This window comes from Balaenoptera borealis, assembly GCF_965194805.1.
Source record: "Balaenoptera borealis genome assembly, chromosome: 13".
Classification (NCBI taxonomy): domain Eukaryota; kingdom Metazoa; phylum Chordata; class Mammalia; order Artiodactyla; family Balaenopteridae; genus Balaenoptera; species Balaenoptera borealis.
Window position 1 is genome coordinate 19154961 of NC_138870.1, and position 22406 is coordinate 19177366.

General features: G+C 33.9%; 1 protein-coding gene across 25 annotated transcripts in view; it reads right to left on the reverse strand.

The window, feature by feature from the left end:
• The window catches only part of C2CD5 (C2 calcium dependent domain containing 5), an 88293-nt gene that overhangs the window by 48581 nt on the left and 17306 nt on the right, over positions 1–22406 (reverse strand). For 6 of the 25 annotated variants that reach the window (XR_014233631.1, XM_082351927.1, XM_082351919.1 and 3 more), the window contains exons 3-13: positions 22318–22404; positions 20433–20604; positions 19061–19156; positions 16643–16798; positions 15568–15766; positions 11542–11666; positions 11094–11136; positions 10403–10554; positions 7457–7648; positions 5700–5785; positions 5060–5092 (exon numbers count right to left, since the gene is read on the reverse strand). Coding sequence is in view for 24 of the 25 variants with exons in the window: in XM_082351927.1 (XP_082208053.1) it covers positions 5060–5092; positions 5700–5785; positions 7457–7648; positions 10403–10554; positions 11094–11136; positions 11542–11666; positions 15568–15766; positions 16643–16798; positions 19061–19156; positions 20433–20604; positions 22318–22404 (1341 nt within the window). In the remaining variant the exon portion in view is untranslated. The remainder of the gene's footprint in view (positions 1–5059; positions 5093–5699; positions 5786–7456; positions 7649–10402; positions 10555–11093; positions 11137–11541; positions 11667–15567; positions 15767–16642; positions 16799–19060; positions 19157–20432; positions 20605–22317; positions 22405–22406) is intronic. The other 19 variants (XM_082351918.1, XM_082351917.1, XM_082351915.1 and 16 more) reach the window with 9 other exon arrangements.

A 22406-nucleotide genomic window follows, 5' to 3' on the forward strand; every position in this document is an offset into this window, starting at 1 on the left:
AGTGGCAATGAGACGGGGGCGGGGAGGGGGGGGGACCTGCCTGCCCCACTACCCCACATCTACTTCTCAGTGGGCATAGACTCTCCCTCAACACACATACCCTATCCCGGGCCACTGGTAAAGACTCTGAAGGTCTGGGGCAGGAGATGGAAAAGAATGGGGGACTCAGGGAGGAGGAGACAGAGATGAGTAGAGCAGGTTAAGAGCTACATAGAAAGGTGAAGAGACGAGCCAATGTCAAGTTCAGGTGGGCAGAGAATCACTGTGTGAGATTATTTACTCTATCAACATGGGGGCAGCAGGAAAAAAATGTAAAAACATAAATGCGTATTAAGAAAGGGGAGAGGTATGCAGATGACAGCAAGGGGGGCAATAAAATTCTACAAGTTCTTTTAGGCTTTATTCTCCCCTTCTCTCTCAAGGATATCAAACTTGTCAATTTAGAGACAAAGAGAAGCATGCAAGAGAGAAATGGTAAAGCAGAGAAAGGAAATTCATTGAAACAACACCCAGAAAGAAAGGGGAGTTCCTGTGGTTGCCCAAATACAGAAGCCTCTCACGTTGCACAAATTGGATGCAAGTAAGGGAAACTTAATATCCAACCTGTCTAGCTGCAAGATTACTGCAGCTCACTTAACCAGAAGTCACTTACCAGTAGCCTCAGCTATTCAGAACGTAACTGAGAACTGGATAATAAGCAAATCAGGGCTCTCAACAGTCAAAACAACTGTTAACAGTTCCAAGTACTAAACTTCAGGTACTTCATTCATAAGAGATCCCCACAGACCATATTCATACGATGATATACGGTAATTATAAATGTATAATGTTAGGAACATATTCTAAAATCTATTGGTATCTTTTTTTCTGGACCCACAGCAGATTAAATGCAGCAAATAAAAGCTGGGAGATAAAGAGATACAGAATACTACTAGAAGCAGGCACATTAAACACAGCAAGATTACTGACTGGCTGCTTAAAGCATGGAGAATACGAACTGGCCAAAGCATAATTCACACAGCATAGCAACTTGGAGCCATTTACCACAGAGGCAAACAGTCCTGCACACCTCAATAACCCATGAGATACAGTATTAAAAAATGTGTGTGTGCATGTGTGTGTATACATATACACACATACATATTTAGAAATAAATTCATTAGAATTTAAAAGTAATCTTGAACAAGGGCAAGAAAAACCTAGGCTATATAAAAAAGGAGTAAAAAAACAGTCAATGGACAGGTTTGGCCCAGCTGATAGGAAGAGGAAAAGGAAGAGAAGGGAGACGACGGGAGGAGAATTTTACTTAAAAGTATTATAAAATGGTTAGTCAAGATAGCTCCTTATTTCCATCTAAATTTTTTAAAATATAAGTTTTAAATGAGAAATGTACAGGTAAGCTTATGTTACTGGAAACTTTAGTATTTTACCTAATAAGTTAGATCTTTAAGCTTTTTCAATTTTAAGAATACGGAGGTTTTTAAATTTCCTCAAACTACTGTGGCCAAGTATAAAAAAGCACTTTATACTTAATCTTGATACTTAACATTTTAAATATTCTGGGTAAGAGACACTGAAAATGAAAATTTTGTAAGCTAAATGGAAAACAGTACTTCCACCGAAAATTGAGAAATAAGTTAGGTAAATTCCATGCTGGAAACCATCTGCATATAAGATTTCAGATAAGTATGAAAAAAATGAACCTAAATGATTTCTCTATTCAGGATTCTTTGACTCTCCTCCCCAGATTTCAGAAGATGGGATAAAGAGACAGGACGGAAAGCATCACTCTAGAGCCGGTCACAGCAGAAAATGTAGGGGAATGGCTGCCCAAAGAGGCGGAGACCCACCCTACCAACTTAAACTCTGTCCTAACTGTCCCCAGTTCATCCAGCACACTCCCTCAGTTTAACACACAAAATTTAACCTACAATTAAAATGGCATCGTTAATCAACCTAAACTAGCATCTTCAGACAATTCTCTCATAAGAGCTACTGCCAGTACCTCAGCTGACTGTTAAATACCTATCCTCCCACTACCATCACCAGTGACTACTATGGAGCACTTAGAGCGTGCCAGTCCTATGCACAGTAGCTTCAAACTATGCTTCACAATCTTTCCCACACCCTGAGACGGAGGTACTATCATCTCCGTGTTTCAGGTCAAAAACTGAGATGAAGAGGGCCTAGGTTCTCTCTGAACCACAGATTTTATCACCCGGCTTCTTGCCATTTCTGGTTAAAACACTGAGTTAAAGAATTGATTTTAATCTCTAGTCTGTTACTATACCTGATGAATCTATAGGTTCTCTTTCACTGAAAAGGACAGCTTCCTTAAGATCAGCCCAAGCACACCCTGCTTTCAATGTCCAGATGGGAATGCCAGGTACTACAGAAGACATTTTCTCTGGAAAGCCCTTATATTAAAAATATCCTGGACTTCCCTGGTAGCGCAGTGGTTAAGAATCCGCCTGCCAATGCAAGGGACACGGGTTCGAGTCCTGGTCCGGGAAGATCCCACATGCCACAGAGCAACTAAGCCCCTGTGCCACAACTACTGAGCCTGTGCTCTAGAGCCCGCGAGCCACAACTACTGAGCCTGCGTGCCACAACTACTGAAGCCCGCGTGCCTAGAGCCCATGCTCCGCAACAAGAGAAGCCATCGCAATGATAAGCCCACGCACCGCAACCAAGAGTAGCCCCCGCTCACTGCAACTAGAGAAAGCCCGTGTGCAGCAACGAAGACCCAACACAGCCAAAAATAAATAAATAAATAAATAAATACATTAAAAAAAAAAAAATCTTGCCCTGTGGAGCCTAGATAAGACTTCATATGTTGATACTTTGACATAAGCCAAGTACATGCAGCATAAATCATTTAATAGCATGTGCTCAAAGACAGGCTAGTTGAAAATTCTGAGAACAAAAAATGGATTTTCTTTTTAAGATTTAAATAGGATTTTTCTTAGAAGATATTTAAGCAATTTGTTTTGAAATCAGAGATTCTTTTTATTATCTCAAGACACCAGAGTAAACTTTCTAGATATAAAACTCCATGCCAGGTTCCTACTATGATTTATTATATAATTTTATCCCCACTTCTAAAAAGATAATTTGTCAAAAGACTTTGCTTTATATCTAAGTTTCCCAAAGTTAAAGAAAGTTTCTTTCTTTAAATGGAAGACTCCATGGTAAAATATATTTGGGAAATACTAGGTTAAACTAAGTCAATTAGGTTTCTTTATTGAAGAAAAATATACATCCCGGAATCAAAAAGTAACTTCATTTTTCTTACAAGTGAAAAAAAAAATCATATTGAAAAAATAAATCTATTTGCTTTACAGCAAATAGTTCATAGGCAGAACCTAAATCTAAGTAAAAGTTTTATCTCTATTTCTCATCTCCCAATAATCTGATACCTATTACCAAGATCTTGTCAACTTATTTTTTAATGCTTTTGTGAGAGGAAAAAAAATAATAACGCTTTTATTTTTGAGAACTGCTACTTGAATAACTCATAAAATAAAAGATGATGGACAAATAAAGCTTCTCTTTTCCATAAGAAAAAAAAAGTCATATAATTTATTAAAGGTAGCAAGGGGTAGAAATGAGTATTTTAAAATGAATATATAAAATGATAAGTAGATCATGTGTTCAACTTGATCGAGTGTTCAACTTGGCAGAGTTAAGGCATATCTGTACACATACAGGGAGAATTCTTCATACTTCTGTACATATTTTTCCCATACTAATGGCAACCACAGGTAAGTGGGAAAGCCAAACAAGATAATGCTTTTTCTATTTATTACGTACACAGGGTAGAGAGGGAGGCTCATAGATTCAAGTAACTGCCACTGCAAGGTTCAGTAACGTAAATATATTGCCAACTGAGGTTTTATAAAGTTGTAAGTGAAAACTGTAGTTCTCCACACCTTTGCTGTTAATGCCACGAGGATTATCTAGTAATGTAGGCCCAATGTGTTAATGTGTCCAAAATTTTAAGAATTTTTGAAAGCATATTTGAAAACATAAATATTATCCAAACTAAATCCAAAACAATTTTCATTGATTAGTATTATTTTTCTTTTAAAGCTAGGTGCTCTTCAAACTTCTTAGTACAGAGAGTAAAGTCATGGGCTTAACATACAAGCAAAATCTCATTATAGCAAATGTCAAGGCAACTCAAGTTTTTCTGTTCCTGTGATTTCTAGAATGGTAATTAGATTACAGGAAATATTCCTAGTGTACGGGACTCGAGAGAGTGTAAAACTGGGAGTGGGGAGGCGGTAAGAGCTCTCTGGCCTAAAAACTGTAAGTGGCACACACACCTTTATCTGACCCTCTTCCCCGTGTTGTTAGTCTATGTTTGGTTTCAATGCACAGTCTGAATGTTTAGGTGGGCTACTTGATGGCAGTAGTTGGTATGCCTGCAAGATGTGAGAGTAGCTGAAAGGCAACTGCTGCCTGACAGAGCATAAGGCAAAGAACTAGGTATTGCTAAAGCCCCATCGCTCTGTTTGTTCAGCTCTGCTATCTCCAGCCTCGTCTAAAAGGCAAACAGTGTGTACACATACTTTCAGCACCAGGAAAAAAAGTCTAAAAAAATTACTTATTGTACTATTTATAATAATAGGATCTGAAAAACACTCTTCTCAAAAGTCAACCTCTAGAAAAGAAATACCTTTGGTTTATAAAATATATCCTTTTACAGGCATTCACTATGTTTCATCTTTTTTTAATTTAATGCTAGTATAAAATGGAACATGTAAAAGAAGATTCTGTAAACGCTTATAACTTCCAAATCAGACATAATGAAAGCTATGGAACTATGCCTTAAAATAATTGACATGACATATAAAATCATGCACTGTATTAGTTAAGCAGAAAAAAAAATGAGCCTCATAGTGCTATTAAATTAAAAAAAAAAACTTTGCATTATGAAAAGAAAAAAAGCTGGCAACATTTGTTAACAGCTTAAATAAAATTTAAATGATCAAGATTAAAACTACAAAAGCTACCGATACACGAAACAGGCTCTCACACAGGTTCAGAAACATACCCGCCTTCTACAGAACCTATGAGGTGATCCTCCCTTAGCAATGAAGTTTATACAAAAAAATAAAAAGAGAAAATCATCCCAAAACTTTAACTATTCATTGTTCCATACAACATATTTAATAAAACAAATTTATAGTAATTAAAAGTGATGTATTCACATACTGAACAACCACATTACCTATGTTAATCTGTAGAAATATGGAATCTGCATTTCTTAACCCCAAAGACATTGGCCAGTGATAAAAATCATCTCAGAAAATAAATATATTAATATACTAAAGAATTATTTTTAATATAACATCAATAAAATTTTTTCTAGAAAATTACCTATTTTCCTTTACATATTATAACTTTAATATAAAATCAGAAATGATTTCATCATTCAATGGATATTTCCAAATAGATTATTTCTAATACAATATTGGAAGACAAAACAAAAATATTTATAGAATTATTCCAAATTAAAAGTAATTATTCATAAATTAATTACTCTGATACCTTAAATATATTTTGGATTGAAATTATAGTATTATAGATACATGACCAAAACTAGTTTATAAAAATAAGTTATAAGTACATGGAAGCATGATAATAAAATCATATTAACAGTGTAAGAATAAAGAATGTTGAGTGACTCTTACCCTCTGTTCCAAAGCTGACTGAGTCTGTTGTCTTAAAAGAGCTTTAAAGGGCCCCCCTTCTTTTCCAGCACTACCACTTCCCATTCCTACAGAACATCAATACATAAATAACAACCAAAAAACAACTAGAGAAACAGACAGTTTAATTGCATTCATCTTCATAAATATCATGAGTCAAAATCTGTTAAAAACAATCCAAACATTTAAAGTATTTGTGATGGCAACTAAGCACATATTTTACTTTTTTTATTCACAAAGTTTTCTTCAGAAGCAAGATGCCAAAGTCCTACTGATCACAGCAAGCTTTGGACTTAATTTGTTCTAAAAATCATTTATAAAATTATATTAAGGTGATAAATTTTTATATAATATTCAATTTTAAAAGTTGAATCTTCTAATAAAAAATAATCAATATAATACCAATTATTTATACCATGCTAACAATTTAAGAGTACTAAAAGAAATACGAGAAAATTAAATGTTTGTTTAAAAGTAAATATACAGAGATATATATATATATATATATATATATATATATATAAAGCACTAATTGGGCTTATTTAAAATATTCCAAAATTCTCTAAAGAGCATGAATTTCAGGCAATTTTGAAATATAGTCAATCTATTTTCTGATAATTTCCCATTCCTAAACATAACATTCATGACAAAACAGTATTAATATTCATATCATAGTTTTCAACACTTGTTTGCAAAAATTAACATAGTTTTTTTAAAAAACCAGAGACATATAATAGACACCTCACAAATGTACACAGTCATGGATGAAAGAATTACATTTCCCAAGCTCTTAGATGTATTTTTTTAAAGGCTTAATTTTAAATTTCTTTCCCTATCTTAGTTTATTCTTTTGATAATACTAATAGACCAATTATGGTCAAAGAATTATAGAAAGCAGGGGACAGGTGAGAAGCCAGTACTCTACAAACTAGAGTTAATAGTTTAGTCCCACCTTTTAAAACTGAAGATACATGCAGGCAGATTTACTACGATGACTTAAAAAAGGAACTAATTTACTTTTATATTTTTAGCTGTTCTTGGATAAGGAAACAAAAGTTAGCATGTGTATAGTCCCATTCTGTTCTTTAAAAATAAAAAAGAAATGTATTTTTCTTGTAGTAACCTAAACATAATTTTTAGAGACTATACAATACTAAACACAGAAATGAAACTAAGATCTTTATATGAAGCATATTGAAAGCCATAAAATAAAACGTAATTTTGTAGAGATAAATGAAATATCAGAAAATAGAGCAGAATAACTTGAAAATTAATGCAATGGACAGAAAAAAAAGGAAAATGAAAGAATACCACCAAAATGAGACTTAAACTGATTCAAACAGAATAATTTACTAATGTAACCATATGGTTTAGCAACATGATGGTATAGGTCCAACATGAATGGAGTTGGTGTGAAGGGAAAGAAAGTAAAGCATCTAAAACAGAAACTCTGGTAATGAGAATCCAATAATTATTGGAAATATGCAGATCTATGTGTCCTTAGACACATAATTTTTTAATACATAAAATTCTTTTAGCAGAATATTCATAATTATCCATCAAGTAATCCTCAATCATGTCCTCATAATAATTCTAACCATTAAACTCTGCCAATAAGAAAAATAAGAAGTACATCCTGTGTAAAACACCCAATACTTCTATATGGTATGAAATAATTAATTTTTTTCAAAGATGATTTAAAATAAAGGGATTAAAAAGCTGACATAACATGATCCTACCAGAAGCAGCCAGGAACAGCTCTTCACTGAAAGAAACACTTTTCCTCAGAACTGGGCTGACAAGGCTAGAAGGATGAGGGGGGAGGCTAGATTCCGAGAGGAGAAGACAGGACTTTTTAAGATGAAGGGAACCACAAGAGAGAGAGGGGGAGCTGGGACACAGGTAAATCCTAGCCCCCTGTGGGTAAGGTGCTGTGGAGGAAAGTAGCAGAGAAAAGTTGCAGGTTCAGAAGATGACCAGAAAATGCAGGATAAGGAAAGCAATGATGAAGCAAAACATAACAGTAGAAATGAACTGTAAAATGCATACACAAATCAAGTAAGCATATGAAGTCATCAGCAAGATCATCTATTCAACATAATATAAATAAAAGGCAGAGTCTAAAACCCAACAAAACCTTTACAAACTCTGCCCTCATTAAAATTTTTTAAATCACTAACATAGGATTTTATGCCATTCTAATTACTTTTAGCTGACTTTCCTGCCATTTTTTGCTTAAGACTGTGTAAAGCTAAAATGTACCACATTTTTTTAAAGCCAGAAATTTGTTGTCTCAAATATAAAAACTTATTTAAAGTGGTCAAAGTATAGTTCTTAAAATGTTATTAACTAAAACATACCACTTATGAGTATTTGAATTGAATACCCATTCAAAAAAAATCAACACTTGCTACCACATTAAGCAGATAGTTGCCATTATTAAGTTTAAATAAATAAAATATTAACTTTTTTCTGTCCATCTTTGAGATGTACATTAATGATTTTCTTTTTCCTCTAAAATTTTAAATACACAAGTCCTATCACAGTACTGTTTATATTTACAAAGATTTGAGTACCTAAGAGCCAAAGAAATACCCTCTGGATCACAAAAAACATACATGGCAAAAAGCTTGACCAAAAAAAGTAAAAACTGGCTTGAGTCAGGTGTCACATCAATATCCTAACACCAGCATTCTAAAATTCCACTCCTACTAGTTGAATACTTGAAAAAAAAAAAAAATGAAAATAAAACCTTGTAAAATGTCAAAAATTAGACTCTACAAAAATATTTAAATCAATATGAAATTTTTTAAAAACCCATCTGAAGACCCATCCGAAGGTGGGTGAGAGCTTTAACTACAAACAGAAAAACAACTTTCTCTGTCTAAGTTTTATTAACTTTATTCTGTTCTCTTTTTGGCTCTCCAATTTACCTATAATAAATCAATCATAAACAACTAATCTATCATGAAATACATGCTGAACTACAGCTCTAGAAATTTTAGAACATTCATAATTTTGCCACTTTAAATCTCCATGAGAAATAGGAATGCTCCTCAGGAGTATTCAAAGATTTTTTTGGGACCCATGATAAGGCCAAACAACTAAAAACTGTTAATATCCTATAAATATGCAACTGAGGTACTGAATAGTTATAGGAAAACAAAATGATTAATTTAGCAACAGCTTATAAATATTGAAATACATGAGAATAATACCTCTTTTGTAAGTTAATTTTTAAAAACTAAAACTTTGGAGCTAGAAAATAAAATGCAAAAAAGTTTTCATTGATAGTACAATTGATTGCCTACTAGAAAGCTAAGGGAAGAGAAGTCTCGTTCAGTTAATTTATTACTTGACAATCTTCTTTAGACTTGGCTTTTCTGGAGAATGAAAAAAAAGAAACAGAAAGACCAAGGAAATACTTTCAAAATGTGTCTGTAGTATGGCAAAAAAAAGGAAGATAAGAAATACTGAAAAGTGACCTGGAATACACAAATAAACAACCAGTGGACAAAGCCTCAAAAATATTTTAAGAAAACTTACTCTTCAAATGCTATCCTAGGTCTTTATTGTTTTCATTGTTATGAATTTCAAGGCCAGAATCTCAGTCTTTATTTAAAAACAAAACAAAACAAAAAAACCCACTTCACTACAATTTCAATGGTTCAGTTTTTATGACAGAAATATGGTGAAGATGCCATATTCCAAAGCATCCATTACTATCAAATATCACATTATTTTAAGTTGCTATTTATAATTATACATGTAAAAATAAAGCAATTATTTTCAAAGAATTAGGTGTTAATAATTATCTTCTTTACATTTTGTGACTATATTTATAAAAATAGGTATTATGTCTATAGGATTTTTTAAAATGCCCTTTCTTTACTTTGGAAGTAGTGCTGGTTCTTTTCATTGTTTTCATAAAATCTGGGGTCATTTTCTAAATCTCTTGTCTAACACAAAAATAAAGTTATTAAAGATGAAAATTTAAAATAATGCAAATAAACTAGGCAAAATGTTTTCATCAATCTGGCAAGGAAACTCCCAGACAAAAATGCTATTTGCAAAAATTGCAAACTATTAACTTTTAAATGTTTTATTTATTTTTTATTTTTCTTAAGAATAATAATTCAATGATTTAAATAAGCTAATTCTATTTTAAGGAGTAAGAAACTAATTTGATTTTTTAATCAGTTTTTATCATAAAACATATTCACAAAAACTCAGAGATTAACAAAATGACAGATAGGAGAGGGAAAAATTATAAATTTCATACACTGGCAAATATGCAAGAATAAGTAAAGCAAAAATGCTATTTTCTAACCTAGAGAGTAAGACTAGCAAAACCAAATATTTTAAATAATAAGCTAATAAACAGATATATGTACTCCAAAATAACCATATCAGCTATAAGATTTTTTTCATAATAAAATCTTAGAATTAAATTCCAAAATAGAAACAATGAATTCAAAAATGCTTATACTGCATGAGGAATTGGATTGCAAGCTACTAGTGTTACTTTCTATCCAAATGCTTTACGATGTTATTCCTCTCAATTTGAGCATGAAATGGAAAATGACTACATGCAAAAATAAATCCTGGCCTTCTTATCTACAGTATGATTAAATCAACAAAATGTCACTCTCTGAACAGGATAAAAGTGAGTGGAAGTGCCTTACCAGTTTTGGGTGTCAAACTCAAATCTGTGTCAGAAGAAGAGGACTGTCGACTGTAGGACTTGGAAGGTGAAAAGGAATAAGTTTGGTTTTTCAGAGGGGTTGAGGGTCCTGATGAGTGAGTGTTGGGATTGGGATCTTCATTGAAGGGAATCCTGCCAGAAGAAGGTGGAGAAATATTAAGTAATCATGTGCCACAGGACTTGACGGAGGCAGCATGATCTAAACACCAGGAAAGTATTGGGGCAGGGCCAGCAGTCATTTCTTAAGTGTGGAGCTGGGTATGAGGCCAAAGACATCCAATTGCTGTTTAACCATTCATCATTCTCCAGATAAGTAATTATCTGCATTGAAACAGTTAATAAGCCAAGTAAAAAAGCCAAAAAGCATGAAATGGCAGACTAAGGGGGTAAAAAAACATTAAAAGAAATAAACAAAAAGAATAAATACATGAATAAAAATATTTTCAAACAAACAATGCTTTTTTAAATTACAAAAGAAAAAATGATGACTGCAAATGGTGTGTGTAAATATTCACAGTATTTTTTATATTTGCACACACAGGTATCTTGAAAAGAAAAACATGTTTCCTTATCCTATAGCATCAAGAGTGCCACAGCTAAAAACACAGCAGAGTGGAAAATCAATATAGGCTACACAGAAACATTGCATTTTATGCAGAAGAGTCGCTTACCTGTTTTCCAACAGCTCTCTTCCACAGAATGAAACAGACCCTACTGTAACAAGTTTTGTATATAAAGAAAATAAGCAAATCAGAAGCTTTGGCAGCTATTTCACTTAGAGTCCAATCATCAATTTTATTTCTAACCAACTGCAGAAATAATGGCAAAAACACATACTGGAGGATTCTCCTAAAAACTCACAGTATACATATACAAGATAGGGTTCTTAGAGGATCTATGGAAGAGACTTTGGAAGCTGGAAGAACACTTTCACTTCCATGTAGTTAGAGCCTCTGCGGCGGCTAAATACAGGATTTCTTCAGTGCCGCCGGACTATGAGTGAGAAAAGGAGGAAGCAAAGACTCGTGGTACCTGCCTACGCTACCTGCCTGCCTGCCCTCTGCAGCCACTCTGCCCGTGGCCTGCTTCCCCAGCTCTGGAGTCTGAGCAGTCTCGTACCAGTATAGATGAGAGTGGGAACAGACACAGAGAAGTTCTGAGTAAGTCGTGAGCCAGTAGCAGTGTGAATTGGGCTGTTGTGAGTCGAGCGGCATCCATGGCTTGGAGGATGAACCAGCGGAGACCTGAGGGAATTTGTGGTCAAAGTGGAAGAAAAGAAAACAATACATACAAGAGATAGCAAAGTTATGTTAAAATAATTTCAAAGGAGCTTTTAGTTAGGGTAGAGGAATTATTTTTTAATCCCTAGCATGCACAAAACAAGTTGAGATAAAAAAGAGCTAAATATTAATTTGTTAAGAAATAGTTACAAAGAATCAGATTAATAAATTAGGAATGTGAATAAGAAAAATAGCAAGCAGAACTGCCAGTGGAATTAAATAAGAAAAAGATTAAAATTTGGATTTTCAGTTACTTTAAAATGTTTGCTATTATTTTGATCACCACAGAGCTTACTAAACAATATTTCAGGAAGAAAACACACATAAAAATGAAAAGCCAAATATGATGTTCTTATACTACTTTGAGAGTGAGATATGAATAACTGCTGATATAATTAATTATATTTTTCTACAAAGGAAGTTTAACTAACAGAACTGTTTCTGTCTAGCATATCAAAACAGAGTCACATAAGAATATGAAAAATGACAGCATAAAGAGAAATGAGTGAATTGAATGAATGAGTAGATCCAATTATTCCATATTTCAGCACCCCAAGTATATAGCTTAAAACCATGTTACACTGGGGACAAAACAAAGCAAAGGGACACCACTTTAAAAAAAAAAAACATTAATTAAGCAATATAATGACTTTTGTGTAGCTTTCAAACAGAATAGATTATTAAACTTAAACAGAATTTAAACTACATTCTAAATTTAAATTGTGTTAAGATATCAACTAATATCCTGCAGTAGGTCACATCTATGCACGTGTAAAGGATACTTAGACCAGATACACAGATATATATTCATCTATAGCACTTAAAATTTTCACAAAGAAATTCAGCTGAAAGAGCATAGTTATAGTGGATGGGGAAAAAAAGGTGTATTATATAATTAAGAATCCTGGACTTCATATTAGCAACTATTTCATTGTGCAATGCCTTCCCTTACACACAATGAGGGGAAATGAATTAAGTGACTACACTCTGAAAAACTACCATACTCCCATATTTTAGAATTCAAATTAAGAGTAATCGAGAGCCCAACTTTTCCTGGCCTTTTTTCCTTTTCCGCTGCCCTGTGAACATTCCCAATAATCACAATTTATCAAGATCCAAACATGAGTTTTCGTTAACTGGCAATAATGGTCTTTTAAAGACCATCTACTTTCTGAAAATATCACTGCTTTTACTATAGGACAAATGTTTCTGCTTTTGTTGTTAATTTAAATTTTTAAAGTGTTTAACTGGTAAAAATCAAATATCTCATTGGTGACCAATTTCTACACAAGCAACTGGGTGAGGTTTTATTTTTGTTTTTTCTTTCTCTGTTGAAGTAAGTGGCTAATGGAGTTAAAAAGTCTAAGAATCAGTGCCGTACAGAGGAGAAACTATGACTAATGTCTCCTAGAAAGTACTTTTTTTTTAAAGTAGAGAATCAATAAACCATATTTAAATGCACTTTCTACCATCAAGATAGTTCAGCTAGGAAACACCAAAGAGCTTTATACTCTGTAATACACTAAATACCTAAAAGGAAAACACAAACTGATGGAGCAGAACACACCATTAATAAAAGTAAAATAAAATGAACATCATTAAATGTTCAAATTATGACATCAAATTAAAATCCAAGCGCAATGGAGAGAGCGTCACCATAATGTATTCTTTGAGTCCTGATTCATATCACTCTCCTTGCATGAACGGTTGCCTTACAAGAATACCCTAGTGGTATTTCTAACGTTAAATCTATTCAGGCAAGAACATAATCCAAACTACCTTTATCAAATCCCTGTCTAGAATCAACAAGGTTAAAATTAAATACCAAAATAATTATAATCAGGTGACTCATAAAACAATTTTAAACTAGCGCCCGAATTGATTCATTAACAAAAATACATAGAAGCTGGTTGAAATAAAGCAGCCTGAGGTTTTTGTTTTTGTTTTTTTAAATAACATGACTTATGCAGTAAGATGCCATTAGAAAATCTTAATGAAGCCACTTAAATTCTTCATGGTGTGAATAACTGACAATTTAAGGCAAATGGCTACAACAAAATTAGAAAAAGAAAACTTAGACAAGCTCAGATTTACATTAATGGAGCTCTTCCTGAATGAAGGCGAAATGTATTCCCCTACCATCCATATATCACTTTAAGGCACCAACAGGTACTGCAGCTTTCTTTCCACTAAGTAATTCAGTGAAAAGAGGAAAACTTCAAACTTCACAGTTGCAAAGGCCAGGCCCCTTCAGGCAGTACAGATAAAGCTGGAGGGTGGCAGAAGGAAGAGGGACCCAGGTCTTTACTTAAATTTGCTACGGAAAGAGAAAAAAAATCTAAATCCCTCAAAAAGTTATACCTGCAATCTGACTTCACCTGTAGCAGAAAGCAGTTCGTATCTTTTTTAAGACAGATTTTAAATGGAAGATAAAGCAAATTCACTCAATAAATCATTTAAAACAATTATTTCACTTATCAATGTATTTCCAAATAAAATTAGGCAATGTATGTAATACTGTGCTCCCTCTTGTGACTAAAATTTAACCCAAATAACTAAAGGCCAGCAGAAAGGAATAATTAAACAAAAAGAAAAAGTTGAGATAAAGAATCTCACTTTTACATAGACTGTTTGAAAAAACAAATTGTGATTGCTTTCTAGGCAACCTCTCTTGACTACTGCTGAAATGGGAAACATTTTGGGTTTTCTGACTACAGAACTCTGACCTCCTGATGACAAAAGACAGAGGTCAGCACACTATACAGTACAGGCCAAATCCATCCTGCCATCTGTTTCAAAAATAAATAAGTTTTATTGGAACAAAGACACACTCATTTATTTGCATACTATTGACGGCTGCTTTCATGCAACATCTGCAGAGTTGAGTCCTTGCTATTTCCATTCTGGTCATTTACCGAAAAAGTTTGTTGACCCTTGATCTAGAAGAATCTCTAGAGCAAGGGCTCTCAATGGAAGTGCTACTGGCATTTAGTATGGAACAAGTCTCTGTTGTACAGAGTTGTCCCTAGCTGTGCGGGACAGCCAGCATTTCTGGCCCCCAAAAGAATCATCCCCCTCACCCCAGGCATTATGACAGAAAATTTTCATTTCAAGCATTCTTTGTTGATAGCACCACCAACACCATGTTGAGAATCTCTGCCTTAGGCACAAATTATGACACATTAGCCAAATGGAGCCAACAGAAGTGTTCTGTTGGATCACAAATACTTTTTAAAAAAATGTAAGAGTTTAAATTCCTTTAGATCAAGATCGGCAAACTCGTTTTTTCTTTTTTTGGTTAACAAACATAAAAACTATATGGCCAGTGCTTGAAATATTAACTATCTGGCCTTTCACAGAAAAAGTTTGCCAACATCTGTTTTATGCAGTCCCCAGTATTCTCCATTATACCCAACTGTTTTATTTATATAAACCGCTTGGCCTCTGTAGACACTGCAGTTTGAGACCCCTGCAAAGGTCAATCTTTCCTGCTTTCTATACTGTGTTGCGAATAATAGGCACAATTGGATTATCAGATATAGGGTATTAAGCATTCCCCAGACAACAAGTAAAATTCTTCAGAATGCATAAACATTCATTTTGTGCTTTAGATATACAGTGTCTAAAGATGTGGAACAAGTTTAATTTTACATTACTTAATCTGAATTTCATGACAGTATAAATAAAATATTAGGAATATCTAAATAGTTTTAAGCTTCAAATTTTGATAGTCATCTCTGATAAGAAAACTGCTGCAGGAAAAAATGTATGTTGAACAATTCTACTAAAATGTTTCAAATCAAATGAAAATATGTAGGCAAAAGATAAAAAGCTCCATAAGAACAATTCATCGATTCATACTTACTCCTTCATTTCTTTGGACGGGGAATTACATGCAGGAAGGAATGCTGCTGGGCTACTTAATTTATCCAGTGTACACGCTGTTCCTATGGCTCGTACCACTAACCCAGATTCGCCTTCCAGATCAAAACACTGTAAGTACCCAACAACTGCATTTCCTCTCATTTCAAGTACTTTCAAGCCAATCTTCCTCTGCAGTTCACCTACCAAAAAAAGGAAGAAAACACAGTCGGCCTCTTATCTGCATGTTGCATAATACAAAGCTGGACATGGTGGTAAGAGGAAAGAGTCCAGAAAATCATAGATTATTTAATATATTAAGTGTAACATTATGTTAAATATAAATATAACATTTTTATGTATTTATAAATATTAAATATAATTAACATGTTAATATAAGTATAAATATTTCTATTTTCTATTTAAATACATATATTTATTATAAATAAAACATTTGTACTTATTAAATATAAATATAACATATTTATTATCTGATATATCTGTGTGAGAGTGTGTGGGTGTGTATGTATGTATGCGTGAGTGTATATATACAATCACGCATACGTACATAATAAATACAAACTTTAGATGGAAATAAGTTCTTCAAAGGAAAATAAAGTAATGGGGTAAGAGTGGCAGGGGAGTAGGGGTAAAAGGAGGTACAAGTTGTCAGAGAAGGACTATGAAAAGGCAACATTTAAACAAAACACCTTAGAGAGATTACGTAAACTCTGACTACAAATACACACTCCAAGGAGGAAAACTAGAACTCAGTGTCCTACCTCCTTGTTCAGGGCACTTTCCACTATGCCACTTCATAAGCACAATTTCCTTTTACTACTTAGTTAAGAAGTAACTATAAGCTTCTGATTCAAATTTCGTCTTGTTATAAGATGGCAATGCGTGCCATCTGATGCGTGAACATGTGTTCAGGAGGACGGGACCAGGGATAGGGAATCAGTCAGTTAACAATTCATAGTCTTCATTGTAAAGTTTTAGTAGCATGTCAAAAGGAAGTGAAGAATTTTGGAGGATTAAGTCAATCAGCCATGAAGTTATTATTATTATTTTTTAAATACCTGACATTAAAGAAATGAGTCTCTGTCTGGCCTCATTTGATGCCCTTGGTGTGCGAATTCGATCAATCCATTGATATTCTGGGTCTTCGTTGACCACAAGTTCTTCTACAAATCCGTGAATTATTACAGCTCTATAGCACTTTGGAATAGATGTCGCTGTTAAAAAAATTATCTATTATGCTTCTATTTATCACAAGGCTAAATTTAACTTTTTAAAAATGTACAACTAAGTTCTCACCTTTTGGATGCATAGTACAAGAACATCTTTTACTGTGATAACCTCAATGCAATCATAATAATACTTTCAATCAAACAGTCTTCTAAGTTCCACTTTATTCTTAGAAATAATCATTTTCCTTCATGAGGCCTCTCGTCTTTCTCAAGCAAGCATAGTAGATATAAACTGTATTTTTATAATTTAGAAAACAGCTACAGACCATCTTAAATAGCGTTCAATACAAAGTGTAAAAAAGTCAAAATTAAAGTGAGCTAGCTGATATTACATAAAAAATCAGAAAGCAGATAATGAATACCAAAACACTCTAATTATTGGAAACCCTTTGAAAAAGTTCTGCACACCACATACTGCAGCCTTAAAAACCAAACCATTACCTTTCTGACATAATCTGAGAAGTCATACAGGCCTGTAGTTTCTAATAATCCATGGTTATAAGGCCAATTGGTTCAGTAGTCACTGTACTACTTAACAGACTCATTCAATACATAGAACAACAAACGTCACTGGATTTATTAAAAAGCGGAGAATGTGAGATCATCTATACCAAACTATATTCATGCCTTGAAACTAACTCAACTACCTAGGAGTTTTCAACCCTATTAGTCCAGGCTGGCTATGAATTGCCCAGATCTGTTGAATTGTGACCCATATTTCATGGCATCCGCAGGGTGCTTATGTCACTGTGGACAGTACCACAGTGCCGCCTCTAGTGCTCCACTCCTATCTTTCAGCATCCTATACCAGCATAAAATGCCACTGGCTTTTTCTTTTTTTGACAGTTATTCAAAGCTTAATTATAGTCAGATCTTCTACACATTTGACAAAAGTAATTTGTTCTGACTTTTGAAAGAAATGTAATAGGCAATAAAATATTAACCTTTATAAAGTAAGACAAATACGTGAAAATTATTTTAACCTTTTGTTGACCTACTGGTACAAGAGTAAAACCTACATTAGATGAGTAGCTTGCAATCTTCTCTATAAATTACTGTCCAGTAATTATGTTTTTTAAATAATTCTGCTTTTTAAAGCCATTTGAGACTTCTGTAAGATACACACGTCCATCCACCACAAATGGCTCCACATCTGTATTGCCTGGTTTTGAAGAGCCCATTTCAATGAAGTCTGAATACGCCACACGTGTAGCCTCATCAAATTTGTTTCCCAAATGTAGACATTAATGGGATTTGTTTTCATTGGCTGAGAAAGTGTGACAAGTCCTCTCCCTCTATGTTGTCGCTAACCTCTGACAACCGGCTGACATCAAAGTAGCAGAGGCTACTGTTCAGATACAGTGTATCACCTGTTTCACATCACAATGTTTTATACTATGCAGACACATACCTAGTTTAACAATGCAGTGATTTTCTTTCAACATGTGGCCTAAATGAATTGTGGACTCTTTCTGTATAGGTCCGTTTGGGTTTATTCCCTTCATTGTTGGGTTTTGAGTTAGGACTGTAGCAAATGCACAGTTCACCTACAAATGTACACTTTGCATTCCCATATCTAATTTCTCTAAGGATGAATTATTTGTTGCATTGCAGGAAAAAAAATTCCACCTTTATTTTCAATCTTGTTTCTAGTCATTCTTAAGTACTTCAGAGCTGTAATCTTACGTAGTGCTTTAACAATCAATTCTCCACCTCAGACCCAGTATCACTAAACATAAGGTTTATGTAAATACTGTCTCATTAATATATGGATTCTTCTTTAAAAATTCTGAAAAAGATCCCAAAATCTTCACCTGTTCCTCTTTCTACTGGAGTTAAGTGACTGTAACCAGCAATGATTAATGGGATTCCTTCTCATCACGCTCTTGCGGGCAGAGGCTGGCACAGAGACTCGAGAAGGGGGCATGTGGGGAACAGCCAGAGGCAGCCTCCCTGTGGGCCACAGTGTCACTGTCATGATGACCGCATGCACACACATGCCCCACTGGATTTTTCTAAAAAAATCTTTCTATGAACTTGTGAAAAATTAGATATCATTTACTTTAAAATCAGATGAACAGTTCCCAGAGCTACAGTAATTACTTCTGAAAAATTCGCAATTTTCTCTTTGGCATTAAGACCAAGGTATAATAGGTTTTCCATTAGACTTCTGAAACATTAATTTGATTTCCCATTTAACAATTATTAAATTTCCTGTCAAATGAGTAATAAAATATTTTTACTTACTGCAAAAGAATTTGACTCCACATGACGACTGCCTAAATCGATTTAAATCATTGAAGAGGTCTACTTTGACAACTACGTTGATTTCCCCACGGATACCTATAATTTCAAAAGGAAAAACAAGTTTCTACCTTAAGAAAATAAAGTATAATTAAATAATCAGGCAAATAACTAATGATTTAAAAATAACATATCATAACAGCAATGCTAACTTTGTTTCCTAATTATTTTCATTCTATAGATGCTCTAATTTATTTAAGTAAATCCTGTTTTCCAATTTATTTTACCATTTTAAACATCAATAAATAATAGAGAATATGAATAATGTCACAATACACATAAATCTCATCAAACATCTTATCTTCTTATACTAAACTACTATCAATGGAATTGCCAGGTCAAAAATGTAAAATAGACAGAAAAATGCAAGACTGTAGGCAGAAGCATCTGCCAGTTCCTTATGCCCATAATGGTCCATCTGCCATTTTAAAGAGATGACATATTTTTAGGCTAGTGGTTCTCAGACTTTTTGATTGCAGGACCCCTCTACAATCTCAAAAATTATTGATCTCAAAGAGTCTTTCTCTATGTGGGTCAAAACCTTCAATATTTACCATATTATAAATTTAAATTGAGAATTTAGACAAATATTTACTTATTACTTCATTTAAAGTAGTAGTAAATCGATTTATGTCAAAATAAACATTTTTTATAAAAATAACTAATTTGAAAAACAAAAATATTTTAGTGATAAGAGTGGCATTACATTACATTTTTGCCAATCTCTATAGTGTGTAGCTTAATGAAATAGTTAGATTCTAATTTCTGCTCTACATTCAATGTGTGGTAACATCATACATCATAAAACCTCTGAAAACTCCATTGCACAACTTGTAAGAAAGTGAGACTAAAAATGGCAAATGACTTATAAGTATTGTCCTGAAAACAGTTCTCATCTCACTTCACAGAGCCTGTGAAAGTATCTCATGGACCCACAGATGTCCCCAGACCATACTTTGAGAACTTTGCTTTAGGCAACGAAAAGCCTTTGAAGAATTTTCTTTCCTTTCAAGAATTTCTAAGCAGAAAAGTTTCAAGATTATTCATTTTAAAATGTGTTTTAGAAACACAGTAGCAATATTAGATGATTTTCAAATGATGCATTTGCTTACTATATTGTACAGATTTCGCAGGCATTATTTCAAATTATGGTCAGAAAAGTTACAATCCTACCAACAATACACACCACCACATGTCTACTAAAAGAGAAGACATCTTTGGAAGATACGTATTTTAAAAATACCAGGCACAGCACAAAAGTCTTTAAGGATAAATTAAAAGACTGTGACTTATTTTCTTAAAATGAACTGCTTACCATGAATGGTATCATAAATTGGAAACCATCCTGAGATGACCGTTGCAGCCTCACTGTAGAGTAAAGGATCAATGTCAATGTACACTTTACCAATGGCATCATTTGCACTATATGTATCATGGTCAAGAACTGTGATCTGGAGAGGTTCATCTTGTAAATCTTCATCATCCACCTAAAAAAGTATATCTTAAAAATTAAATCTTATAATTTAAAAATCTTCACTACCATAAATCTATACATATACCAAATGTAAAAGATTACTTATTTCCAGGAAAAAAAATCTTACAGATTTATCTCTAAGCAAAGGTAGAGAGATTAGTCATTAGGGAAATGCAAATCAAAACCGATTAGATAACACCTCACATCTACATTCTTTGTATTAAACTGGTCATCAAGTCTGGTGAAGTCAACCTCCGAAACCTAAATACCTTCTTCAGGTGGTTTAAATATGAGACAGTTCAAAGTAAAAGAATGCAGATGGTCCTTAGCCATAGGAAGTCAAACTCACCTCATTCATAATAAAAATGCACATTAAAATTATACTGTGAATACCACTTCAGACCTACTAGGATGGGTTACATTTTTTTAAAAAATAAAATAAAATAACAAGTATTGACAAGGATATGGAAAAACCAAAACTCTCATAGATGCTGGTAGGAATGTAAGATGGTGCAACCACTGTGGAAAAAAGTTTGGCAGTTCCTTAAAAAGCTAAACACAGAAATTACCATGTGACTCAGCCATTCCACTTCCAGGTATAGACCCAAAAGAACTGAAAACAGGGAGTCAAACAGATACTGGTACACCAATGTTCACTGCAGCATTATTCACCACAGCCAAAAGGCAGAAACAAACCCAAGTGTGCATCAACAGATAGATAAACAAAATATGGTATATTCATACCATGGAATATTATTCGGCCATAAAAAGGAATGAAATTCTGATACATGCTACACAACATGGATGAACCTTGAAAACATTATGCTAAGTGAAAGACGCCATACACCAGAGGACAAATACTTATGATTCTACTTATATTAAATGCTTATATAGGCAAATTCAGAGTCAGAAAGTAGATTAGAGGTTACGAGAGGCTGGAGAGAGGAGGGCATGGGGAGTCGTTGCTGAATGAATATTTTCTCTTTGGAGTGATGAAAAAATTTTGGAAATAGTGGTGATGGTTGCACAACATTGTATGCATGTGAATGCAATTAATGCTACTGTATTGTACACTTAAAAATGGCTGGGCTTCCCTGGTGGTGCAGTGGTTGAGAATCTGCCTGCCAATGCAGGGGACACGGGTTCGAGCCCGGGTCTGGGAGGATCCCACGTGCCGCGGAGCAGCTGGGCCCGTGAGCCACAATTACTGAGCCTGCGCGTCTGGAGCCTGTGCTCCGCAACAGGAGAGGCCGCGACGGTGAGAGAGGCCCGCGCACCGCGACGAAGAGTGGTCCCCGCTTGCCACAACTAGAGAAAGCCCTCGCACAGAAATGAAGACCCAACACAGCCATAAAAATAAAATAAAAATAAATAAATTAAAAAAAAAAAAAAGGCTAAAATGGCAATATTTATGATATGTATTTTTATCACAATTCAAAAAAATGTTTAATCTGTACATTATTCTTAAGTGATTTTTGGTATATGCTAAAATCCAGAGAAAATTACTATATAATAATATAATACCTTTTTAATCTGGGTTCTCCTATTCATATACGATATTTTCTGAACTGTAGCATAATTTTTTGAAAACTCAATATTCTTAGGAAATATTTTTATGGTGTAGGAAAACTACTATACCTGAAATAAAACGTAGTCCAATCATTCCTGGGAAAAAAGGGTCACCTCAAAAATACACATGCAAAAATGCTGACATTTAAAAACTTACCTCAAATTTAAACCATTCTGAGTTCCACTGAGGGTTGAGGGACTTGAGATACACATCTGTTTTAAAGGTGGTATTACCAAATTTTACCT